This window comes from Kryptolebias marmoratus, linkage group LG13 (assembly GCF_001649575.2).
Source record: "Kryptolebias marmoratus isolate JLee-2015 linkage group LG13, ASM164957v2, whole genome shotgun sequence".
Classification (NCBI taxonomy): domain Eukaryota; kingdom Metazoa; phylum Chordata; class Actinopteri; order Cyprinodontiformes; family Rivulidae; genus Kryptolebias; species Kryptolebias marmoratus.
The window spans coordinates 23,014,436-23,025,507 of NC_051442.1; the positions used below are offsets into that span (position 1 = coordinate 23,014,436).

Genomic DNA, 11,072 nt, shown 5'->3' on the forward strand with positions numbered 1-11,072 from the left:
CTAAAAACTGACATTTTCAGCTTAGATTCTGAACAATGGGAGAAAGAGGCACTTTGTCCATCTTTATTAATGTTGATGGTTTATTCTCTGCACACATAAAATCGTGTAGTAAGACAGATTTGTTCAGTTGAGAAAACTAAACAAATGGTGTCAAATCAAAAGGTAGCAATTAAATATTAATTAATGTTGTGATTTTTCACATAGGTATGCTGTTTTGGAGAAAAACTTGTTTTATAAGCCTGAAAAACAATAAAAAACAGACTTGCTAGCCATTAGCCTAGCCTAGTTGAAGACATTTACCTCTTTCTCCATACTCAATGCTATATGACTGATGTCACAGCTGATAAGGTTCTAACTATTAGACAGAACATCACATTAAAGATGACCAAAGTATCCCTTTAAAAAGTGATGGTCTAATTCCTGAAGTTAGCAGACAAAATATCAACTAATACAGATGGTATTAGATTATACCATAAAACAAAAGTGTAAGAATATATTTAATAAAATAATTGGAATAAATCTTCAGTAGTGTTGATAAAATTTGAAGTAGTAGTTTTTTGAATATTCATTTCATTAGGTAAATTTGTCTGAATGTGTGTTTTGTTCATCCACTTCAAATATTTCAAGCAGTATGATAGCAAAAAATGTTTTTATTAGTTTTAATTGTAAATTTATGCCCTGCAGTTGTGAATATATTTTTTCAAATTTATTCATAAGTTGTCAATGAGAACCTGTTGGTGTAATGTACAAATTTTATACAGTTGTGCATGTTTTATAAATTTTACTTTGACTTGTAATTCAAACTAGCTCTGTGTCATATTTCTAATCAGACTCTAAGATTTTGGTCTTTTATAATATCAAAACTTGAAAACTAACAGTTTTTTCAAGCTGAAGGAATTTGTAAATAACTAGAACTGCAATCAGTTATCTTGGGAAGGTGCTTGTCGGCGAGCGTCTGATGATCGGGATTCTACCCATGCTCAGCCCAAATGAGCTTCATGGGTTTGCTTCCCTGTGGGCCCACCACTTGCTGGAGAAGCCAAACAGGTCATGTGCATAGTTCTATGGGCAGCAGTTAAAGACTGGGAGGGGCCTTGGTGCTCTGAACCTAGCTTACCAAAGCTGACTCTTGGGACCTGGAATATCACCTAACTGTTGGGAAAGGAGCCTGAACTTGTGTGTAAGGTTGAGAGGTACTGACTAGATATAGCTGGGCATTCAACTATGTTCTGAGGCGTACCCTGAGGAGGGTGCTCCATGAATATAGGATTGGGGCCAGGGCACCGAGGGGGTCCGGTTCCATGGCCTCAGGATTCCATCTCTGCTATTTGCAGATGATGTGGTTGTTGGAAGTTTTAAAAGTTACCCAACCTAAATAAAGAACCACACAGAGAGAAGGTAAATTGTCTTTCAGGATACTTTTGCAAAAGGAGAAGTCACTTGAGCGTGATCTTAAGGTCAAACCCAAGCGAGTTCTAAAGTCCTGTTGCAGCAGCACCTTTTTTATTAGAAACAAGGAATGGGTGGGGGCTGAATCGGTCAGGACTGATTCAGTCACACAGCTTAATCACACAGATACAGCTTACAGCATGTTGTGGAACACTGTCCATCAGTAATAATACAAAGATTGTCAGGGTTTTATTGACGTTACTTGGGTGATTGGCTGGCGCCTGTAAGCACAATAAAATGTAAACATGATACAAATGAACTTAATATCTCTGACATTCAGTGACACGTAGGCATGTTTTGCACATAAGCACAAAGGCTGGTAACATTAAAAAACCCTAACATCTCCCTCCTGTTTATCAGACTTTGCTGAAGGCTGAAACACAAAGAAAATATCGTACCACAGTGCAAAAACACATAAAAGAAACAAAATGCCAAAGAAAGCATAGAATAAGATGAAATGGTTAAGATCATAAATCATTCAAAAAAGTTAAAAAACAAAAACAACTGGACTTCTTTTGTGTAGTTGAAGACGTTTCGCTTCGGTGTGGAGTTGAGCTTTTAAAGCTGAGATGTGATGTAAGCTGGATTGCTTGCAAATTGTTCTCACTCTCCTAACAATAAAGGCTCGTTAGAGTCCTTGTTTGTCTGACTCACTGATGGGCCACTTTGGTCAAAAACATATAATGGAGCTTTAGGCCTGATCCCCAGTCAGTTTCACTCCAATCAACACTTGCACTCATGTGACTCTTCAGATATTTTTCTTTTCTTACATTTCTTCATACTTGGCCTACCTGGGATTGAAAGTCTCGATAAATGGACGGCGTTTTGGCAGGTATACCAGCTTCTGTGAGTGTGACGCTTATTTTGAGTGACGAAAAATAATAAAATATAATTTTATTTTAATATTTCAAGATCACAATGATCTTCAAATTTAGAACTATTTTTTTTTTTAAAAAGAACTAACCCAAATAAAATACACATCAATTAAATACTTATAATTTGTTTTCTCAAGCCAGGCCGAGCCGCAGTATAAGGATGAAAGGGCCGCATGCAGCTCTGGAGCCGTGGGTTGCCGACCCCTAGACTAGACACAAAGCTTCTGTGAGAATGTTCTTTGAACAGATGAGACAAAACTGGAGCTTATTGGCATATAGTCCCATCAGCTCTATGTTCACAGATCCAAATATAAAACATACAAAGAACATGGAGGAGGCTCGGTTCTGTTCTGCAGCTGTTTTGCTGCATCTGACACGGTGTCTTGAACCTGTTCGGCGTCCAATGAAATCTCAAGACTATCAAGACATTCTGGAGTGAAATGTGCTGCTCAATGTCAGAAAGCTTGGTCTCAGTCACAGGTCATGGATCCTCCAACAGGATACTGACCCAGAACTCACAGCTAAAAACACCAAGAATGGATCAGAACAAAACACTGCACCATTTTGAAGTGGCCTTCTGAGCCCTGATCTAAATCATGTTGAACATCTGTGGACAGAGCTGAAACATCTGGGGAAGGAACCCTTCAGAGCTGAGACAGCTGGAGCAGTTTGTTCATGAGGAGAGGACCAAAATACCTGTGGACCTGTGCAGAAGGCTCAGAGTTACAGAAATCACTTGACTGCAGTGATTGCCTCAAAATGTTGTAAAATAAAATACTAAGTTAAGGATTTTTTGTATTTTCTTTTTTTATTACTTTTGTCAGTTTCAAGTTATTTCAATGACTATTGTTTTTTCTTTCTCTAAAAACAAATATGATTTAATTTATGATTTAACAATTTTTCACACAAGGTCAGGTTGGTTTGCATAACGTTTTACCTTAAAAAATAAAACTATAATTTGAAAACTACATTTTGTATTTACTCAGATTATCTTTTTTGATAACACTTGGTTGATGATCTCAAACATTTAAGTATGACACAAGGGCAAGAATAGAAGACCTCTATAAGGGGGCAAATAGTTTTTCAAAGCACTGTAATTAGCCCTATGTGCCTTGTAAATGCTACACAGAAACAGAGCTGATAGCAGCAACAAATGATACGCATGGAAATGCAGCAGAAAAAATGCACTGCACAGTGTTAGTGAATCTGCCTGGACATGAGACAGTAGAAAGTAAACAAGTAAAAACTCTCCCCGAATCTCACGACCTGTCTCATCTCACACATTACAGTAGTTCAAACTTTTGGCGTCTATTCATACAAGCAAAATGGCCCCAACATAAACTGCTGCAGGTTCTAACATCAGAATCAAAACAAATACAGATTTTACAAACAGGATTTCTTTATTGAAGAATAAAAACACTGATATCAGCTGAAGAGGTTAAACAGTGGTAACTTGTGAATAACATTAGCCTACTGAGTTATTAGTCAGTGCAATCCTGATTATGTTAATGAAATGATCCAGCTGCCCTTCTTAAATTTCCCAAACTCTGAATTCTGTCTTTGTCTCAAGTTAGATTTTGTATTTTTTTTAACTTCACTCAAAACCCAGAAGAACTTCATGTGGTACAAACACTCAAATAATCTGGATTTACTTTCATTTCAAATGGAAGGACTAATTGTACTGCTGATAGAACTGATAAAACATCCCAACCAGGAACACGTTGTGTCCTGTCACTTTTTTCATCTCACATACAGTACACTGATACATACTGTAACTATACTGTAATGGTGTACCATCACAACCAGGTCTCCTTTAAAAGAAATGTTAGTCTCAAGTGATTCCTGGTTAAATAAAGGTTAACTAAAACCTGATACATACTGTACTATATTGAAATACTGGAGACAAATGTCTTACAATATTATTTGAACACTTTCAGGAAAGATTGTTGATCTCCCTTTTTAAAGGTTTGCGGTTTCTCTGCTTTCTGCCCAAAGAAAAAATGTTTCTCACTAAATGAAATTAAAGGTAAATGATTCACTTTTGATCAGGAGCATCATTTAAAGCCTTCAGGTTAACATTCACAACCAGAGGCCAACACATTACTATGCATAGATCATTTTAAAAGAAGTTAAAACAATCGTTTGTTCCATCATCTTGCTTTCATTATCTTCTTTACAGTGCAATAAAAATCCACAATCTTTTTTCCTGCATTTTTTTTTTTGGTTGTCATTGAACAGTTTGACGTACAAATATTTTAATTATGAAGCAAACAAACTACAACAAAAACATTCAAAGTACATAAACATTTACCCTCTTTAGAGTTAGTGTGTAGCATCCACCTGGCATCAGCTGCAGGTGTAAATCTCTAACTTTCATTCATCTAGTCACTGGGATTTGTTTGGGGATCATTCTAAAAGACAAAACTGATCCAGCTCCTTCAAGCTACATGGGTTTCTCCGGTGTACAGTGTCTTTCATTTCGACCACAAAATTCTTGGGTTGAACTCTTTAGCATACACCTACGACTTTGCTTTAACAATAAACCACACAGCCTGAAGTCAACAGAAGGGAGAACTGATTTGTTTAATGCTGCTGACAGGTGCACTCTTGTTGAAAGTGGTTGAAAAATGCAACTTCAAACTAATATGATCGATATATTCCTCGTAAACTGATGCTATGTCACATTTTATGTAATGCACATTTATGAAAGAAATGTAAAATGTAGGCCAGGCAACAATCCCAGTGACTAGATGTGGCAAAAAGACCTGGAACCTTTGATATTTGGTTCCCAGACTCTGAGAATAATTTTAATGAACTGATTTAATTATCAACAAAACAGTTAGGAAGCTAAAAGAGATAAAATTATGATTAAAGCATTTAATAAAAAATGTTTACATATTTGGAAAAAAAACCCTGTAAGATGTTTAAGTTTTGAGGAATTTACAATTTGCACAATCTGCATTTTTATAGCTGTGGTCATAACAATAGATACACTATTTACATGTTAACAGGGTTTTACGGTTTAAAAATATTTATTTCTAATTGGCCAGGTACCAGGTTCAAAGGTCAAAATAAAATTACCTCTGAAAGAAAAAGAACGAAAGATATGTGCAATAAATGCTGCAGATAGTAACAGAGGCCTTGTCCACACGAAAATGCTGTATTTCTCAAAATCATATTTTTATTTGATGTATTTTAAAATGATCCTTGTAAACGCAGCATTTTTCTAGAAATGTTTCCATCCACATGGAAACACAAAAAAGGCCCCAAAGTGCTATAGTAACTATGCCGAAACAGGATGCTGACATACAACGGGAAACAAACACCAAAAACAGAAAACCGGACATGGAGTGGAAAAAGCGAAAACCAAATCTTTTCTGTGGACTGCTGATGAAGCCAACTTTGTACTTTCTGTCACATTAAACTACAAGTCCACAAAAGTACAGGACAGTGAGCATTAACTGGGAGTCATGTCAGTCCAAATACTCAAACATCTGCGTTTCAGGCTTAATATCTAGCGATGGAGGGCTAGAGGGAAGCGTTTTTTTCATAATGTTCACTGCATCCATCCATTCACCCATCTTCTACTGCTTATCATGGTCAGATTGTGAGGGCAACAGGTCCAGGAGAGAAACCCAGACTTCCCTCTCTCCAGCTCCTGGGGGATCCAAGGTGTTCTCAGACCAGAGAGGATACACAACCCTCTAGCGAGTTCTGGGTCTCCCACTGGAAGGTGACCCTCCCATGCCTCCAAAAAAAAAAAAAGTAAATAAATAAAAAAACCTCCAAAAGGGAGGCATCCGAACTGCCTTAACTGGCTCCTTTCAATATGAATGAGCAGCAGCTCTAATCCCAGTTTAACAAAGATGACAGAGACTCTCATTCCATCTCTAAAGCAGAGGCCGGCTACCCTACGAAGGAAACTCATTTCAGCTGCTTGGATCCAGGATCCCATTCTTTCGGTCATGATCCAAACCTCATGTACCACAGGTGAGGGTTGGAATGTTAATGGTCATCTGTTTTGTTTGCTCCTTGAAGTAATACAAAATAAGGTTATAATGTAGTCAAGCAACTGACGTCTACAACTCAAACACAAGCATGTAATCTGTTAGTGTTGTTGTTGGTAGGTGTGCCAGTCTTGAGATTGTAGGTTAGGGCCAAAGTAGGGCTATCATGTCACTGTTTTCAAAAGGTTGTGTTTTGGCTGTCTACACAAAAATGCAAAAGTGGTGTTTCAGGATTTTTTCCCTCTGGAATCTCTTTTTGAAAAACACCTCGTTGGGGCTCCTAATATGCCATCCCCATGTGGATGTAAGGCTGAATAATAAAAACCTTTTACGTAGTCACAAAACAAGTTCCCATGTGGACAGGGCCTGAAAGATTTGGTCCATTGAAGCAAAGTCTCTTTTAAGTTTAAGTAACGATTAAAATATAAAAATGTAAAAAAGAAGATAAATGTTAAAAAGCTCCATCTTCCTCATGATTATTTGTTTAGATGTAGTAAAAGAGAATGTTACAGCTTTAGCTGCTAAAACATCTGGTGCTGTAATCAGTCACATTTAATATAAGTGACTTTAAATGTGTTAAGACATAAAAAATGACACAAAGAGGAATATTTGATATGAAATGTAGACATTTTTGAATTAACTTGTGCAACAAGCATTTTGGCTATCAGTGGATCCTAATTGTTTTAGTGACATGTACTTAGTTTTGGTAATCCACGTTAAACCTTTCACATCACTCTGTATTGGATGGTATTAAAAATAAAGGAAACAACATTGCAAAAATAAATACGTCAGTAAGTTTTCTGTTCTTGGGTATTTTTCTTTAGAGATGAAACAGGATTGTACCTTTTTGTTTCTGTGCTCAGGCATTCCTTCAGTCGGACAATTGTAAAATAAATGCACAGAAAAAAAAATAAGTGAAACTTTTCTTGGGGCCGATATGTCCGGGAAAATGACAGTGAAGAGGAGATCAGTGGCGTGTGTTTGTGATGAAGCTGCCGTCTGATCAGCTCTGTGGGGGTTTGGATGTTGAGATGACGTGCTCAGATGAGGATCTCTACCAGGTCTGAGTCCACATCCTGTTGGGTCAGAGCAGCTGCAGGAGGAGCTGGTTGTGGCGGATGGGACTGGACAGGAAATCTCCTATCAAGGGTGCTGCTGTGAAACACTGGGACATCTGCACAAAAATAACAAAAAGCTTTAAAAACACATGGTTCGGTTTTAAAATGACATGTCATAATCATCTTAGTGAAGAGGGAGGAAGAAGACATCACCAAAAGGTAGGGTCTTGTTTGAATTGTTGCAGATTGTCTTGTATTTTTTTTCATCAAACTTTTTTTTTTTTTTTTACTATTTCTATACTTTTGAATTCAATGTTTTACAAAGTAACCACGTTTTCTCACCAAAAAGTGTCAAATCAAATTAATATGATTTAAACAATTCAACTGAAAAAAAGATCTGAAATTAAATGAGTTTGTGGCATCAGCCCTTTGATAGGCTGTTACATGTGTCCAAAAGACTGAGAACCCCTTCTCCTTTGCCTTAACCTTTAAAAACTGTAGTGATAACACATCGGGGGAAACTATTTACTGTTATATTTATATTTATCCATGTTTCATAACTTTTTAAGAAATCTTGCACACAGACAGAAAGACAGACAAACGCTACCGAAAACATAACCTCCTTGGCAGAGGTAATAATAATCTGCTCCTAATCTGTTTATGTTCATTTTTATGATCAGTGTTGGGGTGGCTGCTGTATGAAAGACCTGTGGCAAATGGCTTTTTTTTTCTTACCCAAATAGTCTGGTTCAAAGTGCCCAAAGCTGCAAAGATACAATTTGACAGAAAGACTAATTGCTTGTAGAGCTGTCCCTTTTAAATTAAATATATTCGATAAATAAATGATGTGTCTTTGTAACATAAAGTAGATTAAATGAATGAACGAGGTGGTTTAAGAAGTCCAGTTGATAAAAGAAGAGTGATGTTCCACTCTGTCTGGTACCGTCATGTGGTTCAGTGTTGGACAGAGACTGTGAGCTGACCTGCTAATCGATCAGGGATGTAGACCGGGCTTGGGCTGGACAGGCGGGCCGGCAGGGTCATACTCTGCAGGGCTGGAGTGTTGGGCTTGCTGCTGTCCTGGTACTGACCCTTGTCGGTCTGTGTGCAGCTGTCTCTGCTGCCCGTCTTGGAGTGTCCTGTAGTCATTGGGGTTGAAGACAGGACGGGGGACGGAGACGATGAGATCGACTCTGTCCTCAGAGACTCTGTACGACATTCCGGACCCAGCAGAACACCTGCAGACCCATCAGAACAACACTTTGTGAAAAACAGAGGCAGCAGGACACCCACAGATTAATTTCAGATTTTTAAAGCCTTTCTCAGCCATTCATTTCTCCCCATATTTTATTTCATGATCTTTCCTCTCTGGAAGAATCTGATCTACGATCTGCTTCTCAGAGGAACACAATGCACTGCTTTACTGCAGGAACCTAGGACAGTTCCAATCGTAATCTTTTTCTGTAGCAGTTGTTTTGTGAGGAAATGAGAGTATAAAAAAAACAATGCTGACATAAAATGGTGCTGTAAGAGTTGTATCTCAATGGGTTGTGGCTGCTGGAAACCAGTTGGCGAATGGGATTCATGAGGGTCTTCAAAATGTCTTGAAACAGTCACAGGGGTTCTCAAGTCACAGAGTCTTGTTGCTTGGGTTATGAACTGGTTAGAAAAATGTGTACATCAATTTTTCTCTCAATATTCAGCTGTTGTGGCTGACTCTAAGTTTAGTTTTTATAATTCCACAGCACTAGAGCTCTATTTTGTTTTTTTTACATTTTAATTTGGATCTTGGAGCATCTAATAGAAACAGGTTGGTAGACCGGAGTACTCTTACTGGAGTGTAAATATTGAGGAGATCACATAAATGTGATGAGACAAGACCATTTAAAACTTAATAAACAAGCAATACAATTTTAAAATCAATCTGAAAACTGACAGGACGCCAGCGCAGAGAAGCAAGGATCAGAGTTATGTGCTCCCATTTTCATTTCCTGTTAAAAGACAAGTCACCAACTAGTCTCCAACAGTCACAACCCAGTGATACATTACCCTAAGAAAACTTTAAATGAACTGTGGTGTTCCTGTCACTGGGTTTACTGTCTGGTATGAAATATTGTGTGCATTTCCAGTGTGTTGGCAGCTGCTTGCAGGTCTGAACCAAGCAGATTCAGTAACATCCTCTCTGTCTGTTGGAGTGACTGAATCCTGAACTGATGATACCAAACATGCTGGGAGTATCTGGTGTCTGAACAGGGCCGAAGTTTCACCTGCAGTATACATAGACTCTCAGTATAGATAAACAAACAAAGGAGGTTTTTACCCAGGCTGCCCTTCCAGCTGGTGTCCTTGCGCTCTTCAGTGATCGGTGAGCTGCTGAGTCCGACGCTGTGAGAAATCAGCCCTGACCCACCAGAACCGGAGTTGGAGATGGACATCAGAGACTTGGAAGGCCTCATGGCTGATGGGGCATCTGACTTGACGGGTTCTTTCCTGGAGCGCTGATGAAGCACCTTGATCATAGCATCCTTCTCAATGATCTGGGCGTGGAGATTCTTTATCCTGGGTGAAGGAGAGGCAGAAAGCAACCTTAGGTATCGTTCACATAGGAAGCTGGGTGTAAGTCACCTGCTGCAAGAGGAGGAGGTGAGGGGTATGCTGTTTTTTCCAGCTGCAGTCTGAATGTGGCAGAGATGCAACAAGAGAATCCAGAAAACATTTTACAAATGAGGAGGAGGAAGAGATCAGCTGCAGCTAAGCTGGGTGAGGGGTCATAATATCCTAACAGAGAGGTTAAGCTCATGCAACCGCTACACAGGAATCCCTCAGCTGAGATTTGTTACAATAATTAATTAATTATTAAAAATGGTTCAAATAATTATGGGTGCATCTGTGCATTCATTTGTTAGGCAGCCTAATACGAATTTCCTGACATCCTTCAACAAACAAACAAACAAAAAACAAAACAGCAATTTGTTTGAATCTGCCATGTCCTGGATGACAGAATCCACACTAGCACTTTGACATCATTATTAAACTCAAGTTGTTTTAATCTAAAATTAAAGAAAAACATCTGTTTCATGATACATTTAGAACTAAAGCCTAAAACCTAAATACATCTTAAGTAAAATGAATAATAACTTGGTTGAATTTCTAATGATCACTCATAACAATATGACCACCAACAGGTGCAGTAACACTGCTCATCTTGTTATAACAACGTTCTGTTGAGAAAACCTCCAACTCTGCATCTATACTGATTCACAGATGAATCCACAGAAACTCTCAGACACTCTACACTGAAGTGTTCAAAGGGCAGCAAAACAAAAAGGAATCTACTAAAGACTTGAATGGTGGTCATATTATTATAGTTGATCAGTGTACATAAAGATACACTCCTGATTAAAATCTTAAGACCAGTCAAAAAATTGCAAGAATTTGCATTTTGCACTATTGGATCTTAAGAAGGTTCTAAGTAGAGCTTCACAATGTTAAAAGAAGAAACTTTTGAGCGGGGAATTAATTGAAAACTGCATTTACACTCAAACATGATTTTTTCAGCTGATCAAAAGTTTAAGACCATAGCTCAAAAACCCCCGAAAACCCCCCAAAACAGAAATCAAAGTGTCAAAAAAAAGAACTCAGTAATGAGTAGCTCCACCATTCTTGTTGATGACTTCAAACAA

At 38.1% G+C, this 11,072-nt stretch overlaps 1 protein-coding gene across 3 annotated transcripts in view; it reads right to left on the reverse strand.

Annotated features, from left to right (window-relative positions):
* Positions 1-3,705: 3,705 nt before the first annotated feature.
* Positions 3,706-11,072, reverse strand: part of amot (angiomotin) — a 43,978-nt gene continuing 36,611 nt past the window's right edge. For all 3 annotated transcript variants that reach the window (XM_017435138.3, XM_017435135.3, XM_017435134.3), the window contains 3 exons: positions 9,710-9,948; positions 8,373-8,627; positions 3,706-7,505 (listed from right to left, as the gene is read on the reverse strand). In XM_017435138.3, the coding sequence (XP_017290627.1) occupies positions 7,372-7,505; positions 8,373-8,627; positions 9,710-9,948 (628 nt within the window). In that variant the 3' untranslated portion in view covers positions 3,706-7,371. The remainder of the gene's footprint in view (positions 7,506-8,372; positions 8,628-9,709; positions 9,949-11,072) is intronic.